The sequence below is a fragment of the Corvus cornix genome, chromosome 2 (genome assembly GCF_000738735.6).
Source record: "Corvus cornix cornix isolate S_Up_H32 chromosome 2, ASM73873v5, whole genome shotgun sequence".
In the NCBI taxonomy this organism is placed as follows: Eukaryota; Metazoa; Chordata; class Aves; order Passeriformes; family Corvidae; genus Corvus; species Corvus cornix.
The window spans coordinates 505,269-522,101 of record NC_046333.1 but is presented as its reverse complement, the minus strand read 5'-3'; the positions used below and the strand labels follow the sequence as shown (position 1 = coordinate 522,101).

Sequence of the window (16,833 nt, the reverse complement as noted above, 5' to 3'; positions counted from 1 at the left end):
GAAGGATGTTAAATGAGTGGAAAATGTGCTACATGGCAAGTGCTTTTAGTCCTTTTCAGGGAAGTGCTGGTGCGAGCAATAATAATTCTGGGAAAAAGAATTCCTTCTGCATCCTTGACAGCAGATTATTTTGGGAGTGTCTCCGTTTGGGTTTCCCTTGGTTTGGATTTGCACATAAGCCTTGTTGTGTGTTGGACAGGTGGGGAAGTGCAGGGGTATCCCCGGGTAGATCCTGCTTTGTGTGGAGCTGGGAATGCAGGGAAATGGGACAAACGGGCCCTTGTGCTCCTGTGTGAACTCTTGAACTGCAGACAGGGCCAGCAGAGCGCAGGGAAATCAGGCCAGACTGGATAATTCCCCGTCTGCTGCTCTCTCATCACTCCCTGTTCCTTTGCAGTGAACCCAAAGAAGGACAGTGAGAACACGCCCGTGAAAGGAGGAACTGTGGCAGACCTGGGTAAAGCCCCCTGCAGCCCTGCCCCACACTTCACCCTCAAGTCCTGCTTGCAGTCAATATTTTTAAATAGATTTTAAATATTTCTAAGGCTCTCCGTTTTAAAAGCAATCTCTGGTTCTGCTGTCTTGTTGAATTAATTCACTTTCCATATGTGTTTGAGTTCCAGTGTACCAGCTCTTCTTCTTTTCTTTGCAAGGCTGTTCCCTCATAGGCTATTGTTATTTTCATTTTTTTAACATGACATACATAAAAGAGTTTTTATTTTTTTACTGGGAATCAAGGTAAATCACAGGTGCCCTGAGCTTTGTTGAGCCTTGACACGAGATACAAACTCGTATCCCATATCTTATTACACAAGGCTCATCTAGGAACTGGGAAAGGAAGTAATTAATTATGGATTCTGAAGTGTTGAGATATTCTAATTATCCTTCCTCTGTGTTCTTACCTCTTCCCTGGTGTGGGATAGGTAGAGCTGTAATTGCTGTAGTGATGTGGGATCCACTTTGCTTCTTTCCAGTTACACAGTGGTGTTGCTGGAAAGGCTCGTGAGCATTTAAATGAGTTTTGTTGGTGTAATTCTCGATGTTTTTACCTTTCAGATGAGCAGGATGAGGAGACAGTGGCAACTGGAGGAAAGGTAACAGCACCTGGTTCTTCCTAAATTTGGTAACAGCTGAGATTGTAGAATCCCAGATGGTTTGGGTTGGAAGAGACCTCAGGGATCATCCCATTCCACCCCCTGCCATGGCAGGGACACCTTCCCCTATCCCTGGCTGCTCCCAGCCCCAGTGTCCAGCCTGGCCTTGGGCACTGCCAGGGATCCAGGGGCAGCCACAGCTGCTCTGGCAATTCCAGCCCAGCCCCTCACCAGGAAGAATTCCTTCCCAATATCCCATCCAACCCTGCCCTCTTTCTCTTCAAAGCCATTCCCTGTGTCCTCTCAACATCTTAATCTCACCTTCAGTAGCTTCACCTGTACTAATTTTCGAGTGATCTGTAAGATTAAATCAGTTACGGACAGGATTGAGGGTTTGTTATTATAAACCTCTCCAGATTCTGTGGGATTACTTGGTGTTTCTAAACCTAGTATATTAAAAAGGAAAATGAGGAGACAGATGCCAAGTGTTTTCCAAGAAGCATTTTTCAGATGAGAGGTTTTTCAGAGGTTTTGCTTTTTTTTTTTTAGGTTTTAGGACTAAATCTAAACCCTGCTTAGACTAAATCTAAACCCTGCTTCCTGCTCATTTCAATAGAGCTGCAGGGGTAGTTTCTGTACTGAGTTGCATTTGTGGCATGCCAGGCACTGTTTTTTACAGTTGTCAGATCACTGAATGTGCTCAGAGTGTACCTTGTTGTCTTGGGGGAGCTCAGTCCCAGACAAAGATCCATTATTGATGCCACTGGCTCCTTAGGGTCTGCCTGTGGGGGCTTGGTTATTTTAACGTTGCTCAAACAACCCCTGAGGGGTTTTGTGCAGTTCTTGTCACGTCCTGACCCTGTTTTGATGCCTCCTCTGTGCCCTCCTCATGATCCTTTGGGGTCAGGAGTTGACTTCTGCTGGAACTTGAGGTGCAGAACAACAGCTGTTCACAGGAGGCTTCTGTGGAGCAGCAGAGAGAGACCAAAGCTCTTCCTCCTCCCAGGGGTGTCACAGAATGTGTGTGGGGTGGGGAAGCCCCTGTCCTGCACTCACCCTGCAGTGTCAGGGTGCTCAGGGGTCCCCTCTGAGTGCTGTGTCCCCTCTGTGCCTCAGGAGGACGAGGACCCCAACAAGGGTGACCAGAGCCGCTCCATCGACCCGGGGGAGGACAACGTCACCGAGCAGACCAACCACATCATCATCCCCAGCTACGCCTCCTGGTTCGACTACAACTGGTGAGAGGGAGCTGGGGGACACTTCTGTTGGTTTTGTCTGCTCATAAATCAGCCTGAGAGCTGAAGGAGTGGCTGTTGCTCAGCTCTGGTTCCCGTGTTTTGTGTTTAAATCGTTCTGGCCGTTCTCAGGGACTGGGAGTGAGGAAAGGAATTTCAAACAGCAGAGATCTTCACTCTGCCTGCTCAGCAGTTTTTGCTTACACTGATTTCCCTCTGATTCCCACCTTAATTCCTTTCTCTCTTTTACTTCTCTGGTCTTTATGTGATCATTCTGTGCTTGTCTCTACTTCTAAAAGCCTTTTTATTTTGCTTCAGAGCTTGACTTTGAGAGAAGTCACTGATTATAGAGGGAGGATATTTGTTCCAGCTTGGAATCCTCCTTGGAGGCTGTTCAGGATGTGACATCTGAACTGTTTTTGTTGCAGTATCCACGTGATTGAACGTCGTGCGCTTCCGGAATTCTTCAATGGGAAAAACAAGTCCAAGACTCCAGAAATGTGAGTAAAACGTGAATATGGGCAGTGACAGCGTGGCAGGATGAAGGAGCTTCCCATCCCATAAATCCTGTGGACACAGCTGGGGGTGTGTGAGGTTGGTACTTCTGTAGGGCCCTGAAGGAGGGACAGAGCCACTGACGGTGTTTGTACATTGTTGTGGTAGAGATAGAAGTTTAAATATCAAAGTGATGTTTACCAGTGGTTATCCAGGTAAAATAAAACCACTTTCTCCCGAGTAATACTGGAACAACTTCTTGAACTGTGTGTGGTACACGATGTGATCAACCTCCAGAGTCACCTAAAAATGTCATGAAAGGGTAGAAGTGGAATAATCCTCCTTGCTCCTCCCTCTCTCCTCATGCCATGCTGTATTTCTGGATTTCTGTGTGTTGTAGATCCTCTCAGACTCCTGCCTGTTCTGGGTTTGTTTATTCTGAGTGATCTTGAAAGGTGGTGGATAAAGGAAGATGGTCAAAGGCTTTTGAACAATATGCTTGTTTCTATTAAAATGATCCTAAAATCTGAGATTTCAAACTGGAAAATCCTGGATTTGGACACCAGTGTGTGTGCTGGTCAATGTGGGCAGTGGGACTGGGCTGGTTGGGGTCACTTTGTCCTGGTGTCAAATCTTGGCCTGGTTGCAAAGCAGCTTTTGTGGATTTTAAAAGGTGGTTTTTCAATCAAGTCCCAAAGGAAGCGTTTGAGGTGTCTCCTCATTGTCCTAATGTCAGCTGGGCCCTGCATTTCTCATACACAGCATTTCATGGAATCCCAGAATGGTTTGGGCTGCAAGGGAACTTGAAAAACACCCAGTGCCAGCCCTGCCATGGCAGGGACACCTCCCACTGTCCCAGGCTGCTCCCAGCCCCAATGTCCAGCCTGGCCTTGGGCACTGCCAGGGATCCAGGGGCAGCCACAGCTGCTCTGGGCACCCTGTGCCAGGGCCTGCCCACCCTCCCAGGGAACAATTCCCAATTCCCAATCTCCCATCCGGCCCTGCCCTCTGGCACTGGGAAGCCATTCCCTGTGTCCTGTCCCTCCAGGCCTTGTCCCCAGTCCCTCTGCAGCTCTCCTGGAGCCCCTTCAGGCCCTGCCAGGGGCTCGGAGCTCTCCCTGGAGCCTTCCCTTCTCCAGATGAGCACCCCCAGCTGTCCCAGCCTGGAGAGGAGAATTCCCCCAGATTGTCCTTGTGCTGGAATCTCCCACCTCAGGTGTGGCTGTTGGTCTGTGATGCTTTGGATCTGATAAAGGAATAGAAGTTAGGGACTGCCCTTTCTCCTGGGCCCTTGGGCTGTTTGTCCCCTGCCCCAGGAGGTCCCTGGGGTGCAGCCAGGCTGTCACTGAGCCTGTGACAGGGCAGAAGCAGGTCAGGCTGAAACAGCAGGCTCTGGCTCGAGAAAAGGGGAGTTTTGAGCTCTGAACAAGATGAGGCACTGGCGTGGGGCCTTGGGAAGTTGGGATTGCTCCTCCTTGGAGTCTTTCAGGCCTTCCTGGACAAAGCCCTGAGAAACCTGGTGAAAATTCATGGCTTGAGGAGGAGCTTGGCTCAGACACCCCCTGAGGCCCCTGGCACCCCAAGGATTTCCAGTCCGTGGTCTGTCCTCATGGCTTCTGTGCAGGTGTGAGTGCAGAGTAACCACAGCTGGATCCCAGAGTCCTGCACGGCCTGGGTGGAAGGGACTGCAAAGCTCCTCTTGTTCCGCTCCTGCCCTTCCAGAAGGGGTTTGTTCCAAGCTCCATCCAGCACTAACTCTGTCCCATCACTTCTGCTGCTCAGCAAGTTGTACTTTGGGGGTTTCTCAGAGTGTGAGGCAGCAGACAGCTGGAATGTGGAAGGAATGTTTATCTCCTGCATCTCTCACCCCTGTGATTGTCACTGCAGTCCCAGGGCCCTTTTCCTGTTGGCATCACAACATCAGCTCTCCTGATGCTGCTCCCTGGGCTGCTGCTGGTTACTGCCTGCGAGAGGAGCAGGCTGGGGGCTGCTCCCAGTCCTCGTGTCAGCCTGGAGATCTATTTTTGGTGCCATTTCGGGATTGTAGGAGTAGCACGTGGTCCTGGCTTTGTGTTTTCTTTTGAAATAAAAGAGGAACATCCCTCTGAATGGAGATGAGTCGCCTCCAGCTGAATGTTCAGGCCAAAACACCGTGTTTGGGGAGCTCACACAGGTTCCTCCTTGTGACAGCAGTGCCTGGGGGTGGGCCCTGGCTGAAAAGGGATTGAACTAAATCCTGCTTGACTTCTCACTGGCGACAGGGTTTAGCTGATGGGTCGTGTCATGGCTCAGAACAGTCTCCCTTCAGGATAAACCTGGGGATGTTTCTGTCTTGGGCTTCTCTCTCCACCTCGTGATGTGACCTTTGCTAATAAATATTAATTTCTGCAGCCAAGACCTGTTCCTGCGCAGGTTCTTCCCCTCCTCCCCTGGAGCATTCAGAAGCATTCCTCAGTGTTCCTCTGTGGAAGAAGCTCCTTTTGTTTCTGGCCTCCCAAACATCCCACATGGAGCCAAACACCTACTCCAGCAATTTCCTTCCAGCCAGTTGCACATATGATTTGGTCAGGAGGAAGATGTGGGATTTTGGCAGGGACATGTGCTTGCAGCATCTGCCTGCTTAGGCCTTGCCTGGATGATTTATATTTTTGGTTCCCAGCTGCTTCACACATTGCATGTGAAACATTCCCCCCAGGAATTTTCCAAAGGCAGAAATCTGCTTAAAAACCACTGTTTTACACACAGCTTTGCATGGGATACTGACTTCATAGAATCCTGGGATGGTTTGGGTTGGAAAGGACCTTAAATCCCATCTCATTCCACTCTGCCATGGGCTGGGACGCCTTCCATAGTCTGGGTTGCTGCAAGCCCCATCCAGCTTGGATGGTGCCAGCCTGTCTTTGGCAGATTGGGTTTGTTCCCTCCAAAGAGCAGGGCTATCAATAATTTTATGGCAGTTTATTTTCTTTGGGATAATTGGTATTAGGAAGCATCAGTATATTCCAGATATGGGAATCTCTCAGGGATTGTTTCTGCTCCAGCTGTTCCCAGCTGTGCTGGCTCTGGGCTCTTGTGCTCTGCTTCTCAAAGATCTTTTCTTCTCCATGTTGCTGTTCTCAGCCTTTCCTGCCTCATCCCTTTATCCATTAAAAACTCTGCATGCAGCCACAGCAGTGTTCCATCCACTTCTGCTTTCCTGTGCAGCTTTTTTCCTTCCAGCCTCACACAGGGATGCACAAGGATTATTTCTCCTGTCCCATGTGAAGACCAGACCCCGTTATTTTTTTTCCTGCAGCTTCTGTTCTGTTGTGGGAATATTTGGTCAGTGATCAAGTTACAACAGATAATTGTGTGATTTACAATTTAGACATATTTCCATGTGCTGCTAATCCAAACACGGGGAAAATCCCGAGTGAAGCAGTGTGGCAGAGTGTGAATTCCACTTACCTGTTGTTTTTGGTGCTGGTTCTGAAATTTCACCAATGAAAAGAGATGTGTTGGTGTTTCCTGGTCAGTAAGGGGTGTTTGGGGGAGTGGACATTAAAATGAGTGCCCTGACCTGTGTGAGAGGTGAGGGGACACGAGCTGGTGGCCGCTGTGTTGCAGATACCTGGCCTACAGGAACTTCATGATCGACACGTATCGGCTGAACCCGCAGGAGTACCTGACCAGCACTGCCTGCAGGAGGAACCTCACCGGGGACGTCTGCGCCGTCATGAGGTGACACCGGGGGCTCAGGGGCTTTGGGGCTTGGAGCTCTTGGACATTTCCAGGCATCAGCAAGATCACAGAATAACTGAGGGTGGAAAACCCTTCTGAGATTGATCCCCACCAGAGCACTGAGTGCCACCTCCAGGCGCTCCTTGGACACCTCCAGGGCGCCTCCCTGGGCAGCCCCTGCCAAGGCCTGGCCACCCTTTCCATGGGGCAATTCCTGCTGCTGTCCACCCTGAGCCTCCCCTGGCCCAGCCTGAGGCCGTTCCCTCTCCTCCTGTCCCTGTTCCCTGGCAGCAGAGCCCGACCCCCCCGGCTGCCCCCTCCTGTCAGGGACTTGTGCAGAGCCACAAGGTCCCCCCGGAGCCTCCTTTTCTCCAGGCTGAGCCCCTTTCCCAGCTCCCTCAGCCACTCCTGGGGCTACAGACCCTTCCCAGCTCCGTTCCCTGCCCTGGACACGCTCCAGCCCCTCAGGGTCTTTCTTTGGGGCCCAGAACTGGACACAGAGTCAGGCTTTGGTTCATACATGACACTCAAGTGCCCTCAGGTGTGCACAGAGCTCCTGCTCTGGGATTCGTTTTGCTGTTTGGGATTAATGAAGGCCTAGAGAAGCTCCCGGGTCTGTGTTTGATCCAGAAACATCAGCTTTGTCCTTTGTCACCCCTGCGCGAAGCACAGGCGGAACTTTGGTGGTAAAGGTTGGATTTGTCCTGTTTTCCACAGGGTCCACGCCTTCCTGGAGCAGTGGGGGCTCATCAACTACCAGGTGGATCCTGAGAGCCGCCCCATGGCCATGGGGCCTCCCCCCACCCCTCACTTCAACGTGCTGGCCGACACCCCCTCAGGGCTGATGCCCCTGCACATCCGCACCCCGCAGGTGAGCCCAGGGCCGGGGGTGCCTGGCCTCTGTCCAGCAGAGGAGCCTGTGCCCAGCTGGGTGAAATGTCCCCTTCCTGACCAGCTGGGCTGAGCATTTGGGGCAGTTCTGTGCAGAACTACTCACACACATTGCTCAGAGATTTGGTTTAATGTCTTGGGCTTGTGTTCAGCTTCTCTGGCCAGTCTGTGCTCTTTTGAGAACATTAACTTTGAATTCCTGCCCCTCTCCCCTTTCCCCTGTAACGTTTGTTCCCAGGTTCCAGCTGCCCAGCAGATGCTGAGCTTTCCTGAGAAAAACAAGGAGAAGCCAACTGACCTGCAGAACTTCGGCCTTCGCACAGACATCTACTCCAAAAAGACTTTGGCCAAGGCAAGTGTCCTGGGATTCTCCCTACAGCTGCCAGGGAGCTTTGTCATTCCTCAGGTGTCCCCCACTCTGTGTCACAGAGGTGACTTGTGTTGCTCCCCCATTCCTGATTTGGATGTCTTCCACCCCTGTGCAGGACACTGCGCTGGGAGGTTGTGCTGGAATTCTGATTTCATAGGGATAAAGACATGGACAACTTCCCAGACAAGTGCACGCTGCCAGCCTTCAGATCCCAAACTCCTTGTGTTCCTGCATGCCCTGCTGGAACGGTTCCGAATGAGCAAACCACCCAATGGCTCAGGACACAGAGAGCTTCCAGCAGGATCACTGACTCTCCTGTGTGCCAGTCTGAGCAGGGTTTCTGGGCTGACAAACAGGGACCCCGATTCCCACGGGTTTGGGTGTCCTGGGGCTGTTGCAGGGGACCTTGGGGCACTGTCACTGCAGGCTGTGACACAGGATCATTAGACTGGGAGACACGGCTGCAGTGATGAGTTGATTCCACAAGTTCTGCCTTTCCCTGCTCCCTGTGTGTCCCTGGAGGTGCTGTGGCAATGCCACGTTACCTTAGCACAGCCTCCAGTGGGAATCCCCAGAGCTGGGTGGTGCCTCTCGTGGGTGGCATCAGGCTGATTCTGTGTCATTGGTTCGTTGTCCTCAGAGGTCACTGTTTAAACCTAAGAAATAACTGTTTAAACACTGTTCACCACTTCAGACCTTCATTAAAAACCCTACAAACCCAAAGCAGTTCTAGAGCTGAGTATTTTTTATAAAGCTGGTTCCATCTCACCTGTGATGGATTGACTTTTTCACTTGTTAGGGGAGGTGTAAATATTCTCCAAATTGATAAATCTGTAGTTGGTTCTGGGCTCTGGCTCTGTTCACAGGAGCTGTGAACTGGAGCAGGTTTGTTGGCAGATTTCCCTGGTTGGTTTCTGTGTGCTGGGGGCTTTGGCTGTGGAGAGCAGCAGTTGGGTGACTCACATTGATTAATGTTCTCTGTGGGTTAATGAGCTGTTTGAAACGCAGCTGGAGATAACATTTATTATCCTAAATAGCCTCTTCCTTTTGGTCTAGCACGGAGCCATCCAGTGGTGCTGATGTTCCTTAGGAGCAGGTCCCAAGCTGCTTTTGTGCTGGGTCATGGTGTCACAGGAGGGCAAGTTTCACCATGAATTTGGGGTTTTTAGCCAATCTGAGCAGTTTACCACAAGGTGTAGATTGGGGAGCAGCAGCCCTTGGAGCAGGTGATTGCTGGGTGTGCAGATGATCCTGCTGGAACTACTCTGCCTTCTCACACAGCTCATCCCCCTGTGAAGAGTTGTTATTTCTCTGCTGAGTTACTGATGAACTTGGAGATAGATTAACTTATTTTGGACCATGCACAGCCCACTCTGCATTCAGCACTCAGAGGGGGTTTACTATTGAGGGAAATCCTCTTTGCTGTGTGTGCAGGCACGGATGACTGGGAGGAAAATGTGCCAGATTCCTTTCCTTTAGCTTGGGAAGGCACGGTGGGAAGTTGGGATGTGTAACCCCCAGCTGTGCCTTCACTGAGGGGTAAATCACATGAGCCCCTGCACGGGGTCACAGGGGCTGCTGGAGGGGGGAGGTTTGAGTGGATCAAATAACAGATTCTTCCCCTTTCCTCCTCAGTGTTTTCTTCTACAAGGTTTTGTGCAAGTCCTGTGTTTCACCTTTATTTTCCCCTCCTGTCTTTTGTAGAGTAAAGGTGCAAGTGCTGGCAGAGAATGGACAGAGCAGGAGACACTGCTGCTGTTAGAGGTGAGTTCATGAGGCCAAGCCAAAGGGTAGGAAACCAAACCAGCAGGGGTAGTTCAGGCTTTAAAAATCTTCATGTGCATTTTTTGGAGCTAGATGACTACTGCCATCATGGCTACAAGAATGTTGCTACCAAAAAGAGATGGCAGGAGCATCTCTGTGAGAGAGGGGCTGCCTGTGTTTAAGGTTTAGTTCTAATTTGGACCTGCAAGCCAGAAATGAAGCATTTAAGAATTCTGTATAAGTCAAGAACAGGTTTTGCACTGCAGAGAGGTGTTTTCATTCAGCTGGACTCACTGACAGTAGGAAATAATGTAAGTAGTTCAAATAGTGGTAAGTAATTCAGGTAAAGGTTTACCTGGCACTCAGATAAACACTTGGAAATTCTGGTGATCACTCCAGACCTCAGCCATGCCACAGCTTAGGGAAACAGCTCATTTTGGAAGTTGAACTGGTAGAGAAACAGCTGAGGCATCTGAGAAGGGGAGTTCTTTGGTAGCTCCTTCATCCCGTCCATCTCCTCCTCGTTTTCCCTGTAGCTGCACTTGGGGTGTTCTTTGAGCTTTTTCTGGAAGTCTACCAAAAAAAAATCCCTGAGATGACTCCATGAGGTCCCTTCCAATGAGCTCCAGGAGCTGCTGCTGGCTGGTGGCCCCAGGTGGCTTCATGTGAAGCTCTGGAGCCACACGGGGATGGTTGGATCTCCTGGAATTGCAGTGGGGATGGAAACCCTCCCGAGGAGCTGCAGAGGCCTGTTCTGGGCTCTCACATCAGGGCAGTTGTTTCTCTCTGCTTCAGCAGAAGAAGAATCTCAGTGGCCTGAAATAATTTAAAGTGCTGCCACTTCCTGTAAAGAAAATCTCTTCTCCCCAGTTTTGCTTTCACGGGAACATTTTCCTGATGGAGAGGCTGCATGGCTGATTTCTTTCCTTTAATGTAATTTTTAGTTCTAGGAATTCCAGTTTGGGGCTGTGTTTTTGTTGGGTGTTACTTGCAGAGCTCAAAGCAAACTGCAATTGCCTGGTTGTTTCAGCTTTTTTGTCTTCCCATGTGTCAATAAACCCATTGAAAAGTTAATTTCCTAGGGAAAAGCCTGGAGGATGGGCCTGTGTCAGTGCCAAATCAGCAGCTGTGATTCAGCCTTTACACATATGGAGTGTGGTCATCGAACAGCCAAAATCTCTCTTTTATTTCTGTTTATTTTAGGTTGATATTCACTGTTTAGCCAATACTTTTCTATTGGCACATGGAAAAATTTTGCTTTTAGGGTGTAAACAGCTCAGATGTTTTCCATGGTGTTCTTGTAGGGAGAAACAAGGCTAATGCCTTGATACCCTGACTTCTTTCCTTTATTATTTATTTAAATGTATTATTTAAATATTTAATATTAATAGTACTATATTTAAAATTCATTGGTTGGTGTGTTTTTAGCTTATGGTCATACACTGCACATTGTAGCCTCATGAAATAATCCAGTGACATACTCTGTGTATAAAATAAACCAAAACCCCCCCTAAATCTTGAGATTGCAATCCTATTTAATGAGTTTAAATTAATAATGGTTTTGTTCCTCCTTTTTCATGGATTTGCTCTATGAATAAATCAGTAAAGAGTATATCAGTTCAAGCATAAGTAATTCAGCTGTAACAAGCCAGCTCAGTCCAATTAAATCCTCAGGGTAGCTTTGGGCAGATAGATATGCAGTGAAGTTCCAAATAATAAATCGTATCTGAAATAATTATTGGCCTTCTGCCTGTTGACTGAATAATTTGGGGGAGGAAATAGAGTTTTGCTCCCCAAACCAACCCTCCCTGCACAGCCCCTTCCGTGTCTCCACGGCTCAGGCAGAGTTAAGTGCATTTTCAGCTATTTTTAGGAGGGACATTTCTTGTGAGCGAGGGTTTGTCTGGCAGGAAAACAACAGACGGGGAAGGAGAAGGAGCAGAAAGCAGCAATTTGGGGGTTGAGAAGCAGAGCTGATCTCGTGTGCTGGTGGGGTTAAGAATGGAGACAGGGATGGAGAGGCCAGAGATGCAGTTAGGGAAAGGGGAGTAAAGGCTGAGCAGAGAATCAGTATCTCCCTCGAGTGTGACCTGCTGAGCTGAGCAGTCTCTCATTTGCTCAAAGCCCCCTTGGAAGATCCCAGGGGCAGCAGGAGGGCTCAGCAGGGCTGGGGAATGTTGATTCCCATGGTGGGGACCAGGCTGTCGAGGTTCATTCCCAAGCCAAGTGGCTCCTCCCATGGAGCTCTCACAACTCTTCGTGGTGTTGCTCGGGGTCTCAGCAGCTCCTGGGTGTTCTCCCCACCCAGCTGAGCTCCTCGGGGCCGTTCCCAGTCGGGCACTGCCCAGCTGATCCCACTGCTGCTGCTGGCAGGGAAGGAGCAGGGAGCCAGAGGCTTTCTGGAGATACACGGGGTTTCCCCCTCCCCACCCAAGTTAAGGAGCCAGACCTGGCTGTGAGAGAGAAACTTGAGCCAGGTTTCAGCTGAAACCCTCTGGGGTCAGGGGGCTGGGGAGTGCTTCTCCAGTTTGAGGCGTGCTGGATCTCTGATGCTTTGCCATTGAATTACCTGTCCTTGTAGCCAGTTTGCTTCCACATCTTTGCAAGCAGGAGCATTTTCATGACCTCAGCTGACCTCCTGCAGCCATGATGGGCCTGAGGGCCCCGTTCAGGTCGATACTTTGTCCTTGAGGAATTCTCAGAGGTTCTGTTTTAACTGAACAAATACTGAAACACTTTTCCTCCTGAAGAAACCAGTGTGTTTGGAAGGGACCTGAGAGCTCATCCCACCCCACCCCACCTTCCACTATCCCAAGTTGCTCCAAGCCCCATCCAGCATGGCCTTGGTGTTCCATAGAAGTTGTTACATATTCTGGGCCCTTCCCAGATGGGGGAACTCTGGGCACCAGGCTGGTGGCTCACTTTGGATCTTCCCCTTGTCCCTGGGAAGTGCTGAAAGCCCCAGCACAGGAGCGTCGTGTCCCTCTGTGCTCTGCTCTCCCACCTTGGGTGTGTCCTCCCCGGGACCTCTGGCAGATCCAGCCCAGCTCTGAGTTCTCCCTCCTTGCTCTGGGAGTTAAGTCAGTCTGGAAGGTTGAGACTGACCCTGAAGGTTGAGATTTCTGGGAGTTCTCAGCCTTGTGGGAGAGATTTACTTGAGAAAACCCATTGTCACATTAAGCATCTTCTGCCAGAATCTCAAATGGTTTTTTTGCCTTTTCTGGGTGAATGCACCATGAATCCTCTCAAAAATGTCACAGTTAATGGTTCAGGATATGTCAGTATTTATTTTATACTGTCCAGATGCTTCACTAAAACGATTTTCAGGGAGAAAAATGGCTTGTTAAGGAGTAATAATTTATTAGGCTGTGACTTGGAGGGTTTTACAGGATTAATGTGTTGGTTTTTCAGGAACTAGTACAGGGCCTTCAGGAGCTCATTGCTGTAAAATTGCTTTAAGACTTTTCTTGAGGAAGTTTAAAAATGACTGAAACTCAGAATTACATCTTTGATATAATCTGGAAGTTCTTACCTTATCAGGTGCCATATCTACCCAGTAATGATGTGTTAGCCTGGATGTTAACAGGAATCACACTGGTGCAGAGCTCCTGGAGAGCTACTCTCTCCTGGCCTCAGGATGTGGGATAGATTTCCCTCTTTTCCCCTGGTGTATTGGTTTGATGCTTTTCCACTTCCATAACATCTGTTGGGTCTATAGACTGGATTTCGCCATCACAGGTGGTCCATATGTGAGAAATAAATCCTGTTCCTGCCCCAAAGAGCTTCCTGTGTTCAGGGAGGGAACACAAGAGCGCTCAGGGGGGAGTGATGGGAATTAAAGAGTTGTGAGACTTGGTAGGAACAGCAGGTTCAGTTCTCTGTGGAAGCCAGGTGGGGAACACCTACTGTGTGAATATTAGTAAATCCCAAGTCTTCTGACAGTCCTTTCTGATACAGTAACAGCATCCACTCATGTGATGGTCCCTGTGGCATCCATGTCACTGATACCCCAGGGAAATGCTCGTATTTCTTCTGCAGATAATTTTGATACCAGAAAAAAAAAGATCTTTAATAGTTGTCTGATCCCCATTTATTGTTCCATCACCACAATAGCCAGTATGGAAAGTCTTTGTGCCCAAAGCAGCGCTGTTTTCCCCAGCAGTCCGTGTGTATCCGCTGGTTTTGCCTTTTGCAGGCCCTGGAGATGTACAAGGACGACTGGAACAAGGTGTCGGAGCACGTGGGCAGCCGCACGCAGGACGAGTGCATCCTGCACTTCCTGCGGCTGCCCATCGAGGATCCCTACCTGGAGAACTCGGACGCCTCGCTGGGCCCCCTGGCCTACCAGCCCGTGCCCTTCAGCCAGTCGGGCAACCCCGTCATGAGCACCGTGGCCTTCCTGGCCTCCGTGGTGGATCCGCGCGTGGCCTCGGCCGCCGCCAAGGCCGCCCTCGGTACGGGACAGCCCCGGCCCTCACCCTGTGTCTGCCTGCCCCTCCTGCCAAAGGGGTTCTGAGCCCTTAGTGATGAGTAAGACACGGAAATTGGGGTACTGTTTATGTAGGAAAAGCTCTGCTGTTCCCAGGTTTGTGTTCTGCTTTCCTGAAATCCCCAGGTTGCAGCCAGGTTGCCCCAGTCAGGCACAGCTGGAATATCATGTGCAGTTCTGCCTGGGCTCCTCAGTACAAGGACAAGGAGCTGCTGGAGAGGATCCAGCAGGGGCCAGAGAGATGTTCAGGGCTTTGGAGCATCTCTGATGAGCAGAGACTGCAGGAGCTGGGCCTGGTCAGTCTGCACAAGGGAAGGCTCAGAGGGGATCCCATCAATCCACACAAATCTCCCCCAGGGCTGCCAGAGGATGGTCCCAGACTCTGCTCAGTGACAGGACAAGGAGCAGTGGCCACAAACCAAAACACAGCAAGTTCCAGCTCAGCAGGAGGAAGAGCCTCTTTCCATGGAGGAGGGGCAGAGCCCTGGAACAGCTGCCCAGGGGGGGCCTGGAGTCTCCCTCTCCAGAGGGATCCCAAACCCCCTGGACACGTTCCTGTGTCAGCTGCTCCAGGTGCCCCTGCCCAGGCAGGGGCTGGACTGGATGGGCTCCAGACCCTCCCAACCCAGGCACTCTGAAGTTGGAGTGGCTCCAAGAGGCCACTGAGTGCCTGGGAATGGTTGGTGTTCCCTTCTGCCCTCAGTGCTCCTGATGTGTTTGCACCTGGTGGATGGTGTTCCTCTGACCACTGTCACCAGTGCAGCTCTGGGTAAATTCAGCGTGAATCTTCCAGTTTTACCTGTGGGAAATTATCTGCCAGAGATCCTAGAATTCCCAGATTGGATTGAGTTGGAAGGGACCTTAAAGGGACCTCCTGTTCCACCTCCTGTTATGGGTAGGTGCGTCTTGCACTGGAGGGTTCAAGTCTCTAGTGAGCACTGGATGTGTCCACTTGATAAAATAGTTCCTTTCACATTTTTCCTTGTTCTTCCACATAAAACACAAATTTATATAATTGGAAGGAGACTCTTTACTGCCACATCTGAAAGACAAAATCAGCTACGTCATGTGACAGGAAGGAACTCAGATATTTGAGAATTCCCTTTGTCCCAGGGTTTACCTGCACACCGATCAGAGAAAACGTGACCTAATTTGCTGCAAAAGCCCCAGAATGCCACAGCTTCTGTGTCCTGTCCCACAGAGGAGTTTTCCCGGGTCAGAGAGGAGGTCCCCCTGGAGCTGGTGGAAGCCCACGTGAAGAAAGTGCAGGAAGCAGCACGAGCCTCTGGGAAGGTGGATCCCACCTACGGCCTGGAGAGCAGCTGCATCGCCGGCACCGGCCCCGACGAGCCCGAGAAGATGGGTGAGTGCTCCCTCCCCGGGGAGTGCTGCAGGTGGGGTTTCTTGGGGCGTTCTCTTCTGAGTCCTGATGAGCCCTAAGTCCACCTCCAGCAGGAGATGGAAGTTGTGGGTGTGGAGAAGGGGATGGGTCGTTCTGCTCACTGCAGGATTGACTTGGACACTGAACTAAGGAATTCAGGAGTGGCTTGAGTTTCAGGGGTTTGTTTTCCTGCTCTCACTGTGTGGAAATGCTGTTGCTTGGGATGCACAGAGTGGACTGACCAAAAATACCAGAGCAGGATATTCCATCAGCTGGGGTGTTGGAGCAGTTGGAGGATGCTGCCTTTGCAGGGTTAAGACAAAGCAAGCTGAGGGGTTTGGGCAGTGGGTTTTAAGGTCAGTCTGGCACTCTGAGTCTGTTGCTCACTGCGAAGGCAGCAGGAGAGGAATTTCTGATGAAGTGCTGGACTGGCACATGATAATCCAGTCCTGCTCTAGTTGTGCTGGAATTCTGCTGGGCATTACCTGTGCGTGTTAACAAGCTCTGGTTTCATTTCTGTCATGTTCAGCAAATATTCTGCTGTTAAGTCTCTTCTCTGAAACCCTGGCTGGTGCCAATTGGTTCCTCAATACTCTGGAGTGTCAAAGCAGCTCCCTGGGAAGTGAAGCCCTGTGTGGCCCCTCTCTGTGGGACCCTCATGGCTCTCCCCAGCAGGAGGATCAGACACTTTACTCTGTACCCACGGCTTCCTCAGACTTTGCTTTTCTCGTTTGGGTGCAGATCTACCATCTTGTCACTGTTGTTTTCCTCTCAGCACTGTTGGCTCCTTCTTTGTTCAGCTTATCACAAATGATTTTAGTGAATTTAGTGACTGGACGTGTAAAGGCACGTCTGGCTTTGGGTGAAGCTAAGCAGGATGTGATGGAGCTCGACCGGGAGGCTGCATTTGGGATGTGCTCCTGCATTTCATAGCTGACCTGCTGTCACCCCATCCAGAGACACGAGCAAGGTGCCAGATTGTGGGATGGGATCACAAGGGACTGTGTTTGGTGCTCCTCAGTTATCAACTGCTACCCATGGAAGACTGCTATTTATAGCATTAATGTCCACTGCACAACTACCCAGTAAATGAGATTTCAAAATGCCATTTAAATCACCAAGATAGTTTTTAAATAGAAAAGAAGCAAACAAACCACTCAGCCCTTCTGTCACATCTCTCAGTTTTGCACTCAGTGGGACAGACTTGCCATGAGCAGCTTGGTGCTTTGGGATGATGTGCACTTTGTGCTGGAAAGGGAAGAGAAACATCTGGAATATCTGCTGCTCCCTGTTCCTCAGAGCTGACAGCAGGCATCGAAGCTCTGCTGGAAGGACAAGGCTTTGGGGTTTATTTACAAGTGAACTATAGACCAAATCTCAGTGCTCCTCTGTCT

The 16,833-nt window shown here is 50.3% G+C and overlaps 1 protein-coding gene across 1 annotated transcript in view; it reads left to right on the top strand.

Annotated features, from left to right (window-relative positions):
* The window catches only part of SMARCC1 (SWI/SNF related, matrix associated, actin dependent regulator of chromatin subfamily c member 1), a 65,603-nt gene that overhangs the window by 20,654 nt on the left and 28,116 nt on the right, over positions 1-16,833 (top strand). Inside the window, exons 12-21 of the mRNA XM_039548743.1 lie at positions 398-457; positions 1,057-1,094; positions 2,211-2,332; positions 2,758-2,829; positions 6,431-6,544; positions 7,262-7,415; positions 7,674-7,787; positions 9,510-9,569; positions 13,765-14,023; positions 15,260-15,421. Coding sequence (XP_039404677.1) covers positions 398-457; positions 1,057-1,094; positions 2,211-2,332; positions 2,758-2,829; positions 6,431-6,544; positions 7,262-7,415; positions 7,674-7,787; positions 9,510-9,569; positions 13,765-14,023; positions 15,260-15,421 — 1,155 coding nt within the window. The remainder of the gene's footprint in view (positions 1-397; positions 458-1,056; positions 1,095-2,210; positions 2,333-2,757; positions 2,830-6,430; positions 6,545-7,261; positions 7,416-7,673; positions 7,788-9,509; positions 9,570-13,764; positions 14,024-15,259; positions 15,422-16,833) is intronic.